Raw genomic sequence first — 19,565 nt, forward strand, 5'->3', positions numbered from 1 at the left:
GGTGTGTATTGAGATTCAGCCTGATTATTGTGTTGTCCCCTCACCTGGTGTCCTTGTCCTCCCGTCCTTTAGGGGGTGTGGCGGAGGGCAGGGGTTCAGTTTGGGCGTACGGGTCAGACCCCCACACCGTGCGTGGTTCAGAGGGGAGACTGTGGTCCCGTATAGGCCTGGTCAGGTGGTCAAAGGAGTCAGAACTGGAGCTGGACCTGTCCCCTGGCTCTCTACGAACTATCTGCTTAGGAGCCATCCGCCCTGGAGACAAGGAGAAGGGGACAGCCGGTCAAAATGATTACCTTTTACAGTTTATATACAGTATACGCTATAAAAATGTATGTCTATTTACACCAAAACACTCACAGGGCATCAACACCCACAGAAGAAAAGCTAAACTAAACTGAAAACACACACACACGTATCAGTACGTCAATATCTCCATACCAGGTCCAGGGTGCATGTTTGGCATGTCGAGCGATGGTCTTCCAGACATCATGCGGGGGTCCATGTATGACTGCATCATGAGCCAGCGGGGGTCAAAGCCCATGTTAGCCAGATGCTGCTGATGGTGAGGGGGTCCAATGGGCTGGTACAGGGAGCGGTGCTGCTGCTGGGGGGTAGCTACACTTCCACCTCCTCCTGATGGGGACACAGCCCCACCACCACCACCACCACCGCCTCCTCCTCCTCCACCACCACCCTGCTGCTGTTGCTGCTGCCACTGCTGCTGCTTCATCTGCTCCTGCAAGGAGAAAGAGAGGTTAAGAGTTGGATTCAGGGCATTCCTCTTCAAAATGACATGGACAACATTAAAAGTTCAGGATTCCATAGTCCAGAGATGGAATTTAACTTATTTGGTAACTTGACTTTTCCCAAGAGGAACTTTGGATGTGACATTGTGTATAAAAACACAGAGCAACACCAGTCCAATACCTGCTGCCTGAGGAAGCGTGGGGGCAGAGACTTCTGGAACTGTTTGGAGTATCCCGAGGTGAGAGAGGGGCGCATGGCAGCCCCCGCCTCTCCCTCCAGGTCTGGGGGGGCCACCGGGGCATCCTCTCCAATGGGAGGGTCCATACAGGGCAGAGACAGGGGCACATGCTCCTCCACTAGAGAGCAAGACAGTAGTCAGTCACACTGTAAACCTAAACCTCGTCATTGAAATAAACAGAAAGATTGGCTTTGCTGGGAGTGAAACTGTGGGAGGTAAAGTAACTGGTTAATTTATGTTGGTGCAAACACAGGGCTCTGCCAGAGGGCTCACCTCTACTCTCATCGGCGCTGAAGTATTCTCGGATAGGCATGGGAATCAGTCTCTCAGTCTGGCTCTCATCCACCAGGGGGCCCACCTCAACCAGGGGGCCCTCTCCGAGCTGAGGCTCTGGGGTTATGGACACTGGTCTCTGGACTGGAGGGCTGTGCTGGCGAGGCACAAACTGACTCTCCTCCGCACTAGGCTCTACTCTCTCCATCTCTCTTTCCACCCTCTCGTTCTCGCTCTCCATCCTTTCCCTCTCTCTTTCCATCCTCTCTCTGTCTTGGAGAGGGGCTGGTATGGTCGGGGTCTGTGGCAGAGGGAGAGGCTGTGAAGGTGCAGGGTTGGAGACAGGGGGAGGAACAGACAAAGGGGGTGTGTCTTCATGCACAGCTCCCGTCTCTTCATTGGTTGTCTCTGCAGCAGGGACGGGCGTGGCCTCTGGTGCAGGGCGGAGTTTCTCATTAAGGCGCTTGAGTTTCTCTGCGCAGGCGGCGAGTCTCGGCTCTTCCATCCTCCTCTCCTCCTCTTCTCTCCTCCGCCTGGCTCTTTCTACTGCTTCCGACAGGTCCTGCTTCTTGCGTTTCTGGCGCCAGGCCTCTGACTCCTCCTCGCCAGGGGGAGCTGTGGTGGGGGGTTTGGCCACACGAGGGGCTCCGCTGCCTACCGAGCGCACACCTGGCTGACCCTGGAGAGATAGAGAGAAAGATGAAATAAGTTCTCAAACATCCAAAGGGAACTTTTATAGTAAAGCTCTTGATGGCGCATTAGTCCAGGACTCCTCCATCAAGTCAAACATACCCCATTCTGAGTCAACCAACCATCCTCAGCCTCACCTGGTAGTCCTGTGGTGGGCCGGTCTTGTACTGTCCCATACTGCCTGGGGAGGGTGCCCTGGGGTCCCTTCTATCTACCCATGAGCCTTTGCTGCCCTCCTGGCCGTCTGAGGGGCGCGGCGGCCTCATCCGCTCCACTTTACCGATCCACTCCCTGAGAGAGAGTGCGATGGTTAGTCTTTTGTTAGCGCTACATGGTAATGCCTAGGCTTAAGCTCAGCACGCTAACAGTCTCGAGGAGTACAGATACCCCAGGACAAACCCCGTCTGTCACACCCAGGTAGTGAGGCAGAAAAGGAAGCACCTTCCTCAGTGAGACTCACCAGTTTTCTCCTTTCTCCTTGGCGGCTTGGTTCTCCTCATCGTCACTGAAGTTGAGCTTCTCTGTGTAGTCTACCTCCATCTGAGCTCCTGGATAACAGACAGAGAGAGATGAGGAGAGTTACCATTACATGGACTTTCAATGAAATGCTAATAAAACGTGATGTAAAAACATTTATAAATACAGATGAGTATTACCAGCCCAGCCCTCGTCAGCATCAGTGTCCAGGTTGTCGAGCTCTTTGAGCTCTGTGGCGCTGATGATGGAGGGTCTGTCTGGATCCTTGAGCCAGGCCTGGGAGGGCCCCTGCTGGGGACGGACCCTCCTGGGGACACAACACACACAAGAGGGTCAGTTCACTGGGGAATGGATGATGAGAGGTCTAGGAACTCAATGTTATGATGTGGTAATAATGATGAGTGTGTAGGGATGTAGGAGAGTGTGTGTGTGTGTTTATGAGTGTGTGTGTACTCACCTGGCTCCATCCTGTGGAACAGGGTATCTGATGTTCCCTGGCACTGGAGCAAAGGGCATTCTGGGGTATGCATGGAACATCTAGAACAGGAAAACAGCCATTACCAGGAGAATCCTACTCTGCAAGGTCATAGACATTTGTAGCAAACTAGCAACTATTGTCAAGGAAACATCCCATATCAGGTAAGTAATTCCATGTATTTTTATACCCGAAGTAAAATCAATAAATCATTCAGTCAATCACTTACGTAGGGTGGCATCATGCCCCTGAACTGGGGATGGAACTGGGGAAGCACCCCGGCAGAGGCCTGCTGGCCCCCATTGAGTTTAGGCTGGGCGGGCACGTAGGAGGAGGAGGAGGATTGTAGCTGGGGCTGGGAGGAGAGGGGTGCAGGCTGGACAGACAGGGGCAGCCTCTCCCTGACCTCTCCCTTCTCATTAGGGGGCACCCTGCCCCCCTCCTCCGCCTCCTCAGGGGGTGAGGGGGTGCTGAGAGCCGACCCTCCCTCCTCTGGCCCACGGCTGTCCATCTCAGAAGGGCTGGATCCTGTGGTCAGATTCCTGCCCCCACCCTCTCGCCAACTACCAACATCTAGGAGAGGAGAGCAGGGTGGAAAATTAACTTTTTGGTCCACCAGATTTAAACAAATCTACCAGCTATTACGATTTTTTGCCAGCCAAAATATTTTGCACCATAATTACACCAAAAATCACAAAAAACAGATGAAGACGCTTTATAATGTTTCTAAAACAAGAAATGTATTACTAGTAAGAAGTAATGTATTGCTCAATTCAATCAAATGTTTGTGACCCAAGTATTTTAACCCATAACAGTCTAAGCCCCGTCTAAGCCGGGGGAGGGTTCTACTAAGCTATATGGAATTGTTTTAAGGCTCATTAACCTATTTCATTTTTCATTTTAAGAATACCTATAAAACTGTTTTGATGAAAGAACAAAAAATTGGTCTTACTGCTATTAGCCCATACAAACGCATTGAATAATAGTGGCACAGTGGTCTAAGGCACTGCATCGCAGTGCTAGCTGTGCCACTAGCGATCCTGGTTCGAATCGTAGCCGGCCGCGACAGGGAGACCCATGGAGCGGCGCACAATTGGCCCAGCGTCGTCCAGGGTAGGGGAGGGAATGGCCGGCAGGGATGTAGCTCAGTTGGTAGAGCATGGCGTTTGTAACGCCAGGGTTGTGGGTTCGATTCCCAGTGGGGCCAGTATGAAAAATAAACAAATAATGTATGCACTCACTAACTGTAAGTCGCTCTGGATAAGAGCGTCTGCTAAAATGACTAAAATAACAGATTCACTACATGGAACAGATAGTCCACCCCCAAAAAAAATAAAAAGGAAGTTTGTTCTTAAGTGTCTGTCCTATATCTGAGACCGTGTCTACACCTGATCGAGTTCTGATCATGGAATTCCAAACGCGTCATGCATCTACACCTACAGTGCCTTCTAAAAGTATTCAGACCAAGACTTTCTCCACATTTTGTTAGGTTACAGCCTAATTCTAAAATTTATTGAATCGTTTTTTTCCCCCTCATCAATCTACACACAATACCCCATAATGACAAAGCAAAAACAGGTAGTTAGACATTTTTGCAAATGAATAAATTTAAAACTGAAATCACATTTACATAAGTATTCAGACCCTTTACTCAGTACTTTGTTGAAGCACCTTTGGCAGCGATTACAACCTCGAGTCTTCTTGGGTATGACGCTACAAGCTTGGCACACCTGTATTTGGGGAGTTTCTCCCATTCTTCTCTGCAGATCCTCTCAAGCTCTGCCAGGTTGGATGGGGAGCGTTGCTGCACAGCTATTTTCAGGTCTATCCAGAGATGTTTGATCAGATTCAAATCCGGGCTCTGGCTGGGCCACTCAAGGACGTTGAAACTTGTCCCGAAGCCACTCCTGCGTTGTCTTCGCTGTGCTTAGGGTCGTTGTCCTGTTGGAAGGTGAAACTTCGCCCCAGTTTGAGGACCTGAGCGATCTGGAGCAGGTTTTCATCAAGGATCTCTGTGTGTTGCGCCGTTCATCTTTCCCTCGATCCTGACTAGTCTGACTAGTCTCCCAGTCCCTGCCACCACCATGCTTCACCTTAGGGATGGTGCCAGGTTTCCTCCAGACGTGACGCTTGGCATTCAGGCCAATGAGTTCAATCTTGGTTTCATCAGACCAGAGAACCTTGTTTCTCATGGTCTGAGAGTCTTCAGGTGCATTTTGGCAAACTCCAAGCAGGCTGTCATGTGCCTTTTACTGAGGAGTGGCTTCCGTCTGGCCACTCTACCATAAAGGTCTGCAGAGATAGTTGTCCTTCTGGAAGGTTCTCCCATCTCCACAGAGGAACTCCAGAGCTCTGTTAGAGTGCTCATCGGGTTCTTGGTCACCTCCCTGACCAAGGCCCTCCCCCGATTGCTCAGTTTGGCCGGGCGGCCAGCTCTAGGAAGAGTCTTGGTGGTTCCAAACTTCTTCCATTTAAGAATGATGGAGGCCACTTTGTTCTGGGGGACCTTCATTTTTTGGTACCCTTCCCCAGATCTGTGCCTCGACACAATCCTGTCTTGGAGTTCTACGGACAATTCCTTCGACCTCATGGCTTGGTTTTTGCTCTGACATGCACTGTCAACTGTGGGACCTTATATAGACAGGTGTGTGCCTTTCCAAATCATGTCCAATCACTTTAATTTACCTCAGGTGGACTCCAATCAAGTTGTAGAAACATCAAGGATGATCAATGGAAACAGGATGCACCTGAGCACAATTTCGAGTCTCATAGCAAAGGGGCTGAATACTTATGTAAATAAGGTATTTCTGTTTAGTATTTTTCATAAATTTGCTACATTTCTAAAAACCTGATTTGACTTTGTCGTTGTGGGGTAGTGTGTAGATTGCTGAGGATTTATATTAATTTAATCAATTTTAGAAGAAGGATGTAACATAACAAAATGTGGAAAAAGTCAAGGGGTCTGAATAATTTCTGAAGGCACTGAGAAATATCAGGAAACATACACACATATCTATCTATCTATCTATCTATCTATATATAAACACATACATATCTATATATACACACACATATCTATATATACACACACAAACATATATTATGTGTATATATACATATATTATATGTGTGTATATACACATACAGTGAGGGAAAAAAGTATTTGGTCCCCTGCTGATTTTGTACGTTTGCCCACTGACAAAGACATGATCAGTCTATAAGTGAGAGACAGAATCACAACAAAAAAAATCCAGAAAAACACATGTCAAAAATGATATACATTTATTTGCATCTTAATGAGGGAAATATGTATTTGACCCCTCTGCAAAACATGACTTAGTACTTGGTGGCAAAACCCTTGTTGGCAATCACAGAGGTCAGACATTTCTTGTAGTTGGCCACCAGGTTTGCACACATCTCAGGAGGGATTTTGTCCCACTCCTCTTTGCAGATCTTCTCCAAGTCATTAAGGTATCGAGGCTGACGTTTGCCAACTCGAACCTTCAGCTCCCTCCACATAATTTCTATGGGATTAAGGTCTGGAGACTGGCTAGGCCACTCCAGGACCTTAATGTGCTTCTTCTTGAGCCACTCCTTTGTTGCCTTGGCCGTGTGTTATGGGTCATTGTCATGCTGGAAAACCCATCCACGACCCATTTTCAATGCCCTGGCTGAGGGAAGGAGGTTCTCACCCAAGATTTGACGGTACATGGCCCGTCGATCGTCCCTTTGATGCAGTGAAGTTGTCCTGTCCCCTTAGCAGAAAAAAACCCCCAAAGCATAATGTTTCCACCTCCATGTTTGACGGTGGGGATGGTGTTCTTGGGGTCATAAGCTGCATTCCTCCTCCTCCGGCGAGTTGAGTTGATGCCAAAGAACTCGATTTTGGTTTTATCTGACCACAACACTTTCACCCAGTTCTCCTCTGAATCATTCAGATGTTTATTGGCAAACTTCAGATGGGCCTGTATATGTGCTTTCTTGAGCAGGGGGACCTTACGGGCACTGCAGGATTTCAGTCCTTCACGGCGTAGTGTGTTACCAATTGTTTTCTTGGTGACAATGGTCCCAGCTGCCTTGAGATCATTGACAAGATCCTCCCGTGTAGTTCTGGGCTGATTTCTCACCGTTCTCATGATCATTGCAACTCCACGAGGTGAGATCTTGCATGGAGCCCCAGGCCAAGGGAGATTGACAGTTATTTTGTGTTTCTTCCATTTGCGAATAATCGCACCAACTGTTGTCACCTTCTCACCAAGCTGCTTGGCGATGGTCTTGTAACCCATTCCAGCCTTGTGTAGGTCTACAATCTTGTCCCTGACATCCTTGGAGAGCTCTTTGGTCTTGGCCATGGTGGAGAGTGGAATCTGATTGTTTGATTGCTTCTGTGGACAGGTGTCTTTTATACAGGTAACAAACTGAGATTTGGAGCACTCCCTTTAAGCGTGTGCTCCTAATCTCAGCTCGTTACCTGTATAAAAGACACCTGGGAGCCAGAAATCTTTCTGATTGAGAGGGGGTCAAATACTTATTTCCCTCATTAAAATGCAAATTGATTTATAACATTTTTGACATGCGTTTTTCTGAATGTTTTTGTTGTTATTCTGTCTCTTACTGTTCAAATAAACCTCCCATTAAAATTATAGACTGATCATTTCTTTGTCAGTGGGCAAACGTACAAAATCAGCAGGGGATCAAATAATTTTTTCCCTCACTGTACAGTGGGGAGAACAAGTATTTGATACAATGCCGATTTTGCAGGTATTCCTACTTACAAAGCATGTAGAGGTCTGTAATTTTTATCATAGGTACACTTCAACTGTGAGAGACTGAATCTAAAACAACAATCCAGAAAATCACATTGTATGATTTTTAAGTAATTAATTTGCATTTTATTACATGACATAAGTATTTGATACATCAGCAAAGCAGAACTTAATATTTGGTACAGAAAACTTTGTTTGCAATTACAGAGATCATACGTTTCCTGTAGGTCTTGACCAGGTTTGCACACACTGCAGCAGGGATTTTGGCCCACTCCTCCATACAGACCTTCTCCAGATCCTTCAGGTTTCGGGGCTGTCGCTGGGCAATACGGACTTTCAGCTCCCTCCAAAGATTTTCTATTGGGTTCAGGTCTGGAGACTGGCTAGGCCACTCCAGGACCTTGAGATGCTTCTTACGGAGCCACTCCATAGTTGCCCTGGCTGTGTGTTTCAGGTCGTTGTCATGCTGGAAGACCCAGCCACGACCCATCTTCAATGCTCTTACTGAGGGAAGGAGGTTGTTGGCCAAGATCTCGCGATACATGGCCACATCCATCCTCCTCTCAATACGGTGCAGTCGTCCTGTCCCCTTTGCAGAAAAGCATCCCCAAAGAATGATGTTTCCACCTCCATGCTTCATGGTTGGGATGGTGTTCTTGGGGTTGTACATTTACGTCATTTAGCAGACGCTCTTATCCAGAGCGACTTACCAATTGGTGCATTAACCTTATAGCCAGTGGCATAACCACTTTACAAGCTCATCCTTCTTCTTCCTCCAAACACGGCGAGTGGAGTTTAGACCAAAAAGCTCTATTTGTCTCATCAGACCACATGACCTTCTCCCATTCATTACATTTACATTTACATTTTAGTCATTTAGCAGACGCTCTTATCCAGAGCGACTTACAGTTAGTGAATACATATTTTTTTTATACTGGCCCCCCGTGGGAATCGAACCCACAACCCTGGCGTTGCAAACGCCATGCTCTATCAACTGAGCTACATCCCTGCCGGCCATTCCCTCCCCTACCCTGGACGACGCTGGGCCAATTGTGCGCCGCCCATGAGTCTCCCGGTCGCGGCCAGCTGCGACAGAGCCTGGATTCGAACCAGGATCTCTAGTGGCACAGTTAGCACTGCGATGCAGTGCCTTAAACCACTGCGCCACTCAGTGCCTTAGACCACTGCGCCTCCTCTGGATCATCCAGATGGTCATTGGCAAACTTCAGACGGGCCTGGACATGCGCTGGCTTGAGCAGGGGGACCTTGCGTGCGCTGCAGGATTTTAATCCATGACGGCGTATTGTGTTACTAATGGTTTTCTTTGAGACTGTGGTCCCAGCTCTCTTCAGGTCATTGACCAGGTCCTGCCGTGTAGTTCTGGGCTGATCCCTCACCTTCCTCATGATCATTGATGCCCCACGAGGTGAGATCTTGCATGGAGCCCCAGACCGAGGGTGATTGACCGTCATCTTGAACTTCTTCCATTTTCTAATAAATTGCGCCAACAGTTGTTGTCTTCTCACCAAGCTGCTTGCCTATTTTCCTGTAGCCCATCCCAGCCTTGTGCAGGTCTACAATTTTATCCCTGATGTCCTTACACAGCTCTCTGGTCTTGGCCATTGTGGAGAGGTTGGAGTCTGTTTGATTGAGTGTGTGGACAGGTGTCTTTTATACAGGTAACGAGTTCAAACAGGTGCAGTTAATACAGGTAATGAGCGGAGAACAGGAGGGCTTCTTAAAAATAAAAAAACTAACAGGTCCGTGAGAGCCGGAATTCTTACTGGTTGGCAGGTGATCAAATACTTACAGTGAGGGAAAAAAGTATTTGATCCCCTGCTGATTTTGTACGTTTGCCCACTGACAAAGAAATGATCAGTCTATAATTTCAATGGTAGGTTTATTTGAACAGTGAGAGACAGAATAACAACAAAAAAATCCAGAAAAACGCATGTCAAAAATGTTATAAATCGATTTGCATTTTAAATGAGGGAAATAAGTATTTGACCCCCTTTCAATCAGAAAGATTTCTGGCTCCCAGGTGTCGTTTATACAGGTAACAAGCTGAGATTAGGAGCACACTCTTAAAGGGAGTGCTCCTAATCTCAGCTTGTTACCTGTATAAAATAAATCTGTCCACAGAAGCAATCAGATTCCAAACTCTCCACCATGGCCAAGACCAAAGAGCTCGTCAAGGATGTCAGGGACAAGATTGTAGACCTACACAAGGCTGGAATGGGCTACAAGACCATCGTGAAGCAGCTTGGTGAGAAGGTGACAACAGTTGTTGGGATTATTCGCAAATGGAAGAAACACAAAATAACTGTCAATATCCCTCGGCCTGGGGTTCCATGCAAGATCTCACCTCGTGGAGTTGCAATGATCATGAGAACGGTGAGGAATCAGCTCAGAACTACACGGGAGGATCTTGTCAATGATCTCAAGGCAGCTGGGACCATAGTCACCAAGAAAACAATTGGTAACACACTACGCCGTGAAGGACTGAAATCCTGCAGCGCCGGCGAGTTCCCCCTGCTCAAGAAAGCACATGCCCGTCTTAAGTTTGCCAATGAACATCTGAATGATTCAGAAGAGAACTGGGTGAAAGTGTTGTGGTCAGATGAGACCAAAATGGAGCTCTTTGGCATCAACTCAACTCACCGTGTTTGGAGGAGGAGGAATGGAGGAATGCTGCCTATGACCCCAAGAACACCATCCCCACCGTCAAACATGGAGGTGGAAACATTATGCTTTGGGGGGGGGGGGGGTTTCTGCTAAGGGGACAGGACAACTTCACCGAATCAAAGGGACGATGGACAGAGCCATGTACCGTCAAATCTTGGGTGAGAACCTCCTTCCCTCAGCCAGGGCATTGAAAATGGGTCGTGGGTGGGTATTCCAGCATGACAATGACCCAAAACACATGGCCAAGGCAACAAAGGAGTGGCTCAAGAAGAAGCACATTAAGGTCCTGGAGTGGCCTAGCCAGTCTCCAGACCTTAATCCCATAGAAAATCTGTGGAGGGAGCTGAAGGTTCGAGTTGCCAAACGTCAGCCTCGAAACCTTAATGACTTGGAGAAGATCTGCAAAGAGGAGTGGGACAAAATCCCTCCTGAGATGTGTGCAAACCTGGTGGCCAACTACAAGAAACGTCTGACCTCTGATTGCCAACAAGGGTTTTTCCACCAAGTACCAAGTCATGTTTTGCAGAGGAGTCAAATACTTATTTCCCTCATTAAAATGCAAATCAATTTATAACATGCGTTTTTCTGGATTTTGTTGTTGTTATTCTGTCTCTCACTGTTCAAATAAACCTACCATTAAAATTATAGACTGATCATTTCTTTGTCAGTCGGCCAACGTACAAAATCAGCAGGGAATCAAATATTTTTTTCCCTCACTGTATGTCATGCAATAAAATGCAAATTAATTACTTAAAAATCTGACAATGTGATTTTCAGGATTTTTGTTTTAAATTCCGTCTCTCACAGTTTAAGTATACCTATGATAAAAATTACAGACCTCTACATGCTTTGAAAGTAGGAAAACCTGCAAAATCGGCAGTGTATCAAATACTTGTACTCCCCACTGTATATATACAAACACACACACACATATCTATATATCTATATATCTATATCTATACATATATATATAGTGGGGGAAAAAAGTATTTAGTCAGCCACCAATTGTGCAAGTTCTCCCACTTAAAAAGATGAGGCCTGTAATTTATCATAATAGGTACACGTCAACTATGACAGACAAAATGAGAAAAAAAAATACAGAAAATCTCATTGTAGGAGTTTTAATGAATTTATTTGCAAATTATGGTGGAAAATATGTATTTGGTCAATAACAAAAGTTTCTCAATACTTTGTTATATACCCTTTGTTGGCAATGACACAGGTCAAACGTTTTCTGTAAGTCTTCACAAGGTTTTCACACAATGTTGCTGGTATTTTGGCCCATTCCTCCATGCAGATCTCCTCTAGAGCAGTGATGTTTTGGGGCTGTCGCTGGGCAACACGGACTTTCAACTCCCTCCAAAGATTTTCTATGGGGGTTGAGATCTGGAGACTGGCTAGGCACTCCAGGACCATGAAATGCTTCTTACGAAGCCACTCCTTCGTTGCCCGGGCGGTGTGTTTGGGATCATTGTCATGCTGAAAGACCCAGCCACGTTTCATCTTCAATGCCCTTGCTGATGGAAGGAGGTTTTCACTCAAAATCTCACGATACATGGCCCCATTCATTCTTTCCTTTACACGGATCAGTCGTCCTGGTCCCTTTGCAGAAAAACTGCCCACAAAGCATGATGTTTCCACCCCCATGCTTCACAGTAGGTATGGTGTTCTTTGGATGCAACTCAGCAATCTTTGTCCTCCAAACACGACGAGTTTGAGTTTTTTACCAAAAAGTTCTATTTTGGTTTCATCTGACCATATGACATTCTCCCAATCCTCTTCTGGATCATCCAAATGCACTCTAGCAAACTTCATACGGGCCTGGACATGTACTGGCTTAAGCAGGGGGACACGTCTGGCACTGCAGGATTTGAGTCCCTGGCGGCGTAGTGTTACTGATGGTAGGCTTTGTTACTTTGGTCCCAGCTCTCTGCAGGTCATTCACTAGGTCCCCCCCGTGTGGTTCTGGGATTTTTGCTCACCGTTCTTGTGATCATTTTGACCCCACGGGGTGAGATCTTGCGTGGAGCCCCAGATCGAGGGAGATTATCAGTGGTCTTGTATGTCTTCCATTTCCTAATAATTGCTCCCACAGTTGATTTCTTCAAACCAAGCTGCTTACCTATTGCAGATTCAGTCTTCCCAGCCTGGTGCAGGTCTACAATTTTGTTTCTGGTGTCCTTTGACAGCTCTTTGGTCTTGGCCATAGTGGAGTTTGGAGTGTGACTGTTTGAGGTTGTGGACAGGTGTCTTTTATACTGATAACAAGTTCAAACAGGTGCCATTAATACAGGTAACGAGTGGAGGACAGAGGAGCCTCGTAAAGAAGAAGTTACAGGTCTGTGAGAGCCAGAAATCTTGCTTGTTTGTAGGTGACCAAATACTTATTTTCCACCATAATTTGCAAATAAATTCATAAAAAATCCTACAATGTGATTTTCTGGATTTTTTTTTCTCAATTTGTCTGTCATAGTTGACGTGTACCTATGATGAAAATGACAGGCCTCTCTCATCTTTTTAAGTGTGAGAACTTGCACAATTGGTGGCTGACTAAATACTTTTTTCCCCCACTGTATATGTATGTGTGTGTGCACACACACACATCTTATATGTACATATTTTATATGTGTATATATATATATATATAAACATATATATTATATATACACATATACATACACATTGCTCAAAAAAATAAAGGGAACACTTAAACAACACAATGTAACTCCAAGTCAATCACACTTCTGTGAAATCAAACTGTCCACTTAGGAACCAACACTGATTGACAATAAATTTCACATGCTGTTGTGCAAATGGAATAGACAACAGGTGGAAATTATAGGCAATTAGCAAGACACCCCCAATAAAGAAGTGGTTCTGCAGGTGGTGACCACAGACCACTTCTCAGTTCCTATGCTTCCTGGCTGATGTTTTGGTCACTGGCGGTGCTTTCACTCTAGTGGTAGCATGAGACGGAGTCTACAACCCACACAAGTGGCTCAGGTAGTGCAGCTCATCCAGGATGGCACATCAATGCGAGCTGTGGCAAGAAGTTTTGCTGTGTCTGTCAGCGTAGTGTCCAGAGCATGGAGGCGCTACCAGGAGACAGGCCAGTACATCAGGAGACGTGGAGGAGGCCGTAGGAGGGCAACAACCCAGCAGCAGGACCGCTACCTTCGCCTTTGTGCAAGGAGGAGCAGGAGGAGCACTGCCAGAGCCCTGCAAAATGACCTCCAGCAGGCCACAAATGTGCATGTGTCTGCTCAAACGGTCAGAAACAGACTCCATGAGGGTGGTATGAGGGCCCGACGTCCACAGGTGGGGGTTGTGCTTACAGCCCAACACCGTGCAGGACGTTTGGCATTTGCCTGAGAACACCAAGATTGGCAAATTCGCCACTGGTGCCCTGTGCTCTTCACAGACGAAAGCAGGTTCACACTGAGCACGTGACAGAGTCTGGAGACGCCATGGAGACCGTTCTGCTGCCTGCAACATCCTCCAGCATGACCGGTTTGGCGGTGGGTCAGTCATGGTGTGGGGTGGCATTTCTTTGGGGGGCCGCACAGCCCTCAATGTGCTCGCCAGAGGTAGCCTGACTGCCATTAGGTACCGAGATGAGATCCTCAGACCCCTTGTGAGACCATATGCTGGTGCGGTTGGCCCTGGGTTCCTCCTAATGCAAGACAATGCTAGACCTCATGTGGCTGGAGTGTGTCAGCAGTTCCTGCAAGAGGAAGGCATTGATGCTATGGACTGGCCTGCCCTGCCCGTTCCCCAGACCTGAATCCAATTGAGCACATCTGGGACATCATGTCTCGCTCCATCCACCAACGCCATGTTGCACCACAGACTGTCCAGGAGTTGGCGGATGCTTTAGTCCAGGTCTGGGAGGAGATCCTTCAGGAGACCATCCGCCACCTCATCAGGAGCATGCCCAGGCATTGTAGGGAGGTCATACAGGCACGTGGAGGCCACACACACTACTGAGCCTCATTTTGACTTGTTTTAAGGACATTACATAAAAGTTGGATAAGCCTGTAGTGTGGTTTTCCACTTTAATTTTGAGGGTGACTCCAAATCCTGACCTCCATGGGTTGATAAATTTGATTTACATTGACAATTTGTGTGAATTTGTTGTCAGCACATTCAACTATGTAAAGAAAAAAAGTATTTAATAAGATTATTTAATTCATTCAGATCTAGGATGTGTTGTTTAAGTGTTCCCTTTATTTTTTTGAGCAGTATGTATATATATATATATATATATATATATATCTATATACATACACACACACACACACACACACACACACATTTATATACAGTGGGGAGAACAAGTATTTGATAACCTACAAAATCGGCAGTGTTTCCTACTTACAAAGCATGTAGAGGTGTGTAATTTTTTATTATAGGTACACTTCAACTGTGAGAGATGGAATCTAAAACAAAAATCCAGAAAATCACATTGTATGATTTTTAAGTAATTAATTTGCATTTTATTGCATGACATAAGTATTTGATCACCTAGCAACCAGTTAGAATTCCGGCTCTCACAGACCTGTTCGTTTTTCTTTAAGAAGCCCTCCTGTTCTCCACTCATTACCTGTATAAAAGACACCTGTCCACACACTCAATCAAACAGACTCCAACATCTCCACAATGGCCATGAACAGAGAGCTGTGTAAGGACATCAGGGATAAAATTGTAGAACTGCACAAGGCTGGGATGGGCTACAGGACAATAGGCAAGCAGCTTGGTGAGAAGGCAACAACTGTTGGCGTAATTATTAGAAAATGGAAGAAGTTCAAGATGACGGTCAATCGCCCTCGGTCTGGGGCTCCATGCAAGATCTCACCTCGTGGGGCATCAATGATCATGAGGAAGGTGAGGGATCAGCCCAGAACTACACTGCAGGACCTGGTCAATGACCTGAAGAGAGCTGGGACCACAGTCTCAAAGAAAACCATTAGTAACACAATACGCCGTCATGGATTAAAATCCTGCAGCGCACGCAAGGTCCCCCTGCTCAAGCCAGCGCATGTCCAGGCCCGTCTGAAGTTTGCCAATGACCATCTGGATGATCCAGAGGAGGAATGGGAGAAGGTCATGTGGTCTGATGAGACAAAAATAGAGCTTTTTGGTCTAAACTCGCCGTGTTTGGAGGAAGAAGAAGGATGAGTACAACCCCAAGAACACCATTCCAACCGTGAAGCATGGAGGTGGAAACATCCTTCTTTGGGGATGCTTTTCTGCAAAGGGGACAGGACGACTGCACCGTATTGAGGGGAGGATGGATGGGGCCATGTATCGCGAGATCTTGGCCAACAACCTCCTTCCCTCAGTAAGAGCATTGAAGATGGGTCGTGGCTGGGTCTTCCAGCATGACAACGACCCGAAACACACAGCCAGGGCAACTAAGGAGTGGCTCCGTAAGAAGCATCTCAAGGTCCTGGAGTGGCCTAGCCAGTCTCCAGACCTGAACCCAATAGAAAATCTTTGGAGGGAGCTGAAGGTCCGTATTGCCCAGCGACAGCCCCGAAACCTGAAGGATCTGGAGGAGGTCTGTTTGGAGGAGTGGGCCAAAATCCCTGCTGCAGTGTGTGCAAACCTGGTCAAGACCTACAGCCGTGAAGCATGGAGGTGGAAACATCCTTCTTTGGGGATGCTTTTCTGCAAAGGGGACAGGACGATGAAAAAGTATTTAATAAGATTATTTAATTCATTCAGATCTAGGATGTCTTGTTTAAGTGTTCCCTTTATGATGATCTCTGTAATTGCAAACAAAGTTTTCTGTACCAAATATTAAGTTCTGCTTTTCTGATGTATCAAATACTTATGTCATGCAATAAAATGCAAATTAATTACTTAAAAATCATACAATGTGATTTTCTGCATTTTTGTTTTAGATTCCGTCTCACAGTTGAAGTGTACCTATGATAAAAATTACAGACTTCTACATGCTTTGTAAGTAGGAAAACCTGCAACATCAGCAGTGTATCAAATACTTGTTCTCCCCACTGTATATATATTTATTTATTCATACATGTATTTCTGGCACTTGAGTCTCCATATATACTTCCATTCATTTTTTCAACTGATACCGGGGGACCTTCTGACAAGTCTTGTGAGGCCTGCTAGAGTGTTTGTGAGAGTCTCACCTTTCCACAGAGGGGTAATAAGTTTGTAGGCCAAACCGTTCGGACGCTACAGACGATTTTGTGAGAACACCGATTTTCGGGATGTCTCATTGTCATACAAACACCGCTCTAGCTCTGTCACCTTACACCGCAGATGCAGAAGTGCAACGTCGGCGGATGCGATGGATTGAGACGCATCCAATGCAAAAAAAAACTGATCTCTAGCTTAAACTGACAGATGTTTATGGGGGTTCCTCTAGGGGGTTAACCTATGTATGATACAATAGTAAAAACAGATAAACAGTTCTACAACTAAACATCAAGAATCAACAAAGTGCCTGCCCTGCCACAAAATGCTGAGTGATGCGGCTTATTATTATTATAGTTCAGGGCTCTACGCAGACATGTACTCCTAAATTGAAATTTAAGAGCACACAAATACATTTAGGAGAACATTAAAAGTATTTAAGTGTTTTAATGATAACAAAATAACTAACTAAAAGTTCATGAATTAAAGGTTTTTGGAATGTTCCATGCTCAACACGACACCTTCCAACAGGACAAAGAACCTAAGCACAGCCAAGACAACGCAGGAGTGCTTTCGGGACAAGTCTCTGAATGTCCTTGAGTGGCCCAGCCAGAGCCCGGACTTGAACCCGATTGAACATCTCTGGAGAGACCTGAAAATAGCTGTGCAGCAACGCTCCCCATCCAACCTGACAGCGCTTGGGAGGATCTGCACAGAAGAATAAGAGAAACTCCCCAAATACAGGTGTGCCAAGCTTGAAGCATCATACCGAAGTAGACTCGAGGCTGTAATCACTGCCAAAGGTGCTTCAACAAATTACTGAGTAAAGGGTCTGAATACTTATGTAAATGTAATATCAGTTTTTCTTTTTTCATAATATATATTTCTAAAAAACAGTTTCTCCTTTGTCATTATGGGGTATTGTGTGTAGACTGATGAGGGAGAAAAAAAACAATTTAATCCATTTTAGAATAAGGCTGTAACCTAACAAAATGTTGAGTCATGGGGTCTGAATACTTTCCGAATGCACTGTATGCATTTTGAAAGATGAGATGTTGAGGATTATAATAAATACGCCTTAGCCTCCCGAGTGGCGCAGTGGTCTAAGGCATTGCATCGCAGTGCTAGCTGTGCCACTAGAGATCCTGGTTCGAATCCAGGCTCTGTCGTAGCCGGCCGCGACCGGGAGACCCATGGGGCTGCGCACAATTGGCCCAGGGTAGGGGAGGGAATGGCCGGCAGGGATGTAGCTCAGTTGGTAGAGCATGGCGTTTGCAACGCCAGGGTTGTGGGTTCGATTCCCATGGGGGGAATAATGTATGCACTAACTGTAAGTCGCTCTGGATAAGAGCGTCTGCTAAATGACTAAAATGTAAAATGTTAATGTCATACAAGCAAACACCCGTGAGTCCAAATGTGCACTTCACATTTCTGTATCATAAAAACACACATCATATACAGTGTCAACGTTTATGATCACTATGTTTGATGTACAGTTAAAAGATGACATGTCGTCATAACCTGGGTTGTTCTGAACAGAATGAGCCAGTGCTTGTCTATTGTGAAAAACATTCACAGCGGCACACGCACCTGAATGCACTCATGACTCCTTCCTATGCGCACCAAAATTATCAGTTTCCCTGAATTGCACTGTGAAAGCCTAACACTGTAATATCATATTTTATAATTTAGCTAGTCATGTTGGCAAAATAACAGGTTTTCAAATGATGCACACCTGACCCAGATTGCGATTAAAATTGACAATTTTTTAGATTACGTAAACAGTAATTGTATGATGGTGGGGATGCTGGGTTGTGTTCCAAGCAAAACAACAAGTGTGCTCTTGCTAGTTCCTCAATGGCACAGCTAGGAGCTAAAAAATAATAATAAGCACCTTATACACTGAGTGTACAAAATATTAGGAACACCTGCTCTTTCCATGACAGACTGACCAGGTGAATCCAGGTGAAAGCTATGATCCCTTATTGATGTCACTTGTTAAATCCACTTCAATCGGTGTAGATGAAGGGGAGGAGACAGTTTAAAGAAGGATTTTTAAACCTTGAGACAATTGACACATGGATTGTGTGTTTGTGTGCCATTCAGAGGGTGAATGGGTAAAACAAAATATTTATGTGCCTTTGAACCGGGTATGGTAGTAGGTGCCAGGTGCACCGGTTTGTGTTAAGAACCGCAATGCTGCTGGGTTTTTCATGCTCAACAGTTTCCCTGTGTATAAAGAATGGTCCACCATCCAAAGGATGTCCAGCTAACTTGACAACTATGGGAAGCATTGAAGTCAACATGGGCCGGCAACCCTGTGGAACGCTTTTGACACCTTGTGGAGTCCATGCCCTGACGAATTGAGGCTGTTCTGAGGGCAAAAGGGGGTACTACTCAATATTAGGAAGGTGTTCTTAATGTTTTGTACACTCAGTGTAGTTGAAGACTCTTCTTTGAGTCATAAAAGTGCATTGAAATGACTTAGGAACTGTGCACACCGATGTTTGTCCACTTACAGATACCAATTAGTCCTATCAATCAAACCCTTGTAATTTATTTGTCTTATGTTACACCTACCACATATTCCAGGAAATATTCTTATTATGTTACTGAAAGTATCCAGAGTATTTTCAGATTTCGTGTTTTCAACAAATGAGGCGACAAGTATAGTAAAAGGTCAAATGCACATCAAATCAACAGTGTACTGTTTGGATTCAGACTTCTGTCAGGTGAACTGTTGTGTACTCACCTTTGGTCTGATCATTTTCCCATAATCTCCAAACTGTTCCCTTTCAATTGCTACCATTGTTATGCATATGTTTTTCATATTTCTTCTGTAAGAAACATTTCAATTTAGCCCCAACAATATAGGCCAATTTCCAGGAGTGTAAAGGGTTAAGTAGCCTTTTAAGTAAATTAAATTGATAAAGACTGTTCCCAAATCCTGTGTGACCACCAGCCAACATGGCTTGTGAAATAGACATGCTTACCCGCCAATGCCAAAATCTACCCACATTTGGCAGGTGGTGGGTGTTAATTTCCCACC

At 45.6% G+C, this 19,565-nt stretch overlaps 1 protein-coding gene across 1 annotated transcript in view; it reads right to left on the reverse strand.

Annotated features, from left to right (window-relative positions):
* Positions 1–19,565, reverse strand: part of LOC121540195 (protein PRRC2C-like) — a 50,849-nt gene that overhangs the window by 17,773 nt on the left and 13,511 nt on the right. Inside the window, 9 exon segments of the mRNA XM_045207819.1 lie at positions 45–252; positions 439–736; positions 928–1,103; positions 1,259–1,937; positions 2,086–2,239; positions 2,409–2,496; positions 2,605–2,732; positions 2,883–2,962; positions 3,130–3,473. Coding sequence (XP_045063754.1) covers positions 45–252; positions 439–736; positions 928–1,103; positions 1,259–1,937; positions 2,086–2,239; positions 2,409–2,496; positions 2,605–2,732; positions 2,883–2,962; positions 3,130–3,473 — 2,155 coding nt within the window.

Source organism: Coregonus clupeaformis, chromosome 26 (assembly GCF_020615455.1).
Source record: "Coregonus clupeaformis isolate EN_2021a chromosome 26, ASM2061545v1, whole genome shotgun sequence".
In the NCBI taxonomy this organism is placed as follows: Eukaryota; Metazoa; Chordata; class Actinopteri; order Salmoniformes; family Salmonidae; genus Coregonus; species Coregonus clupeaformis.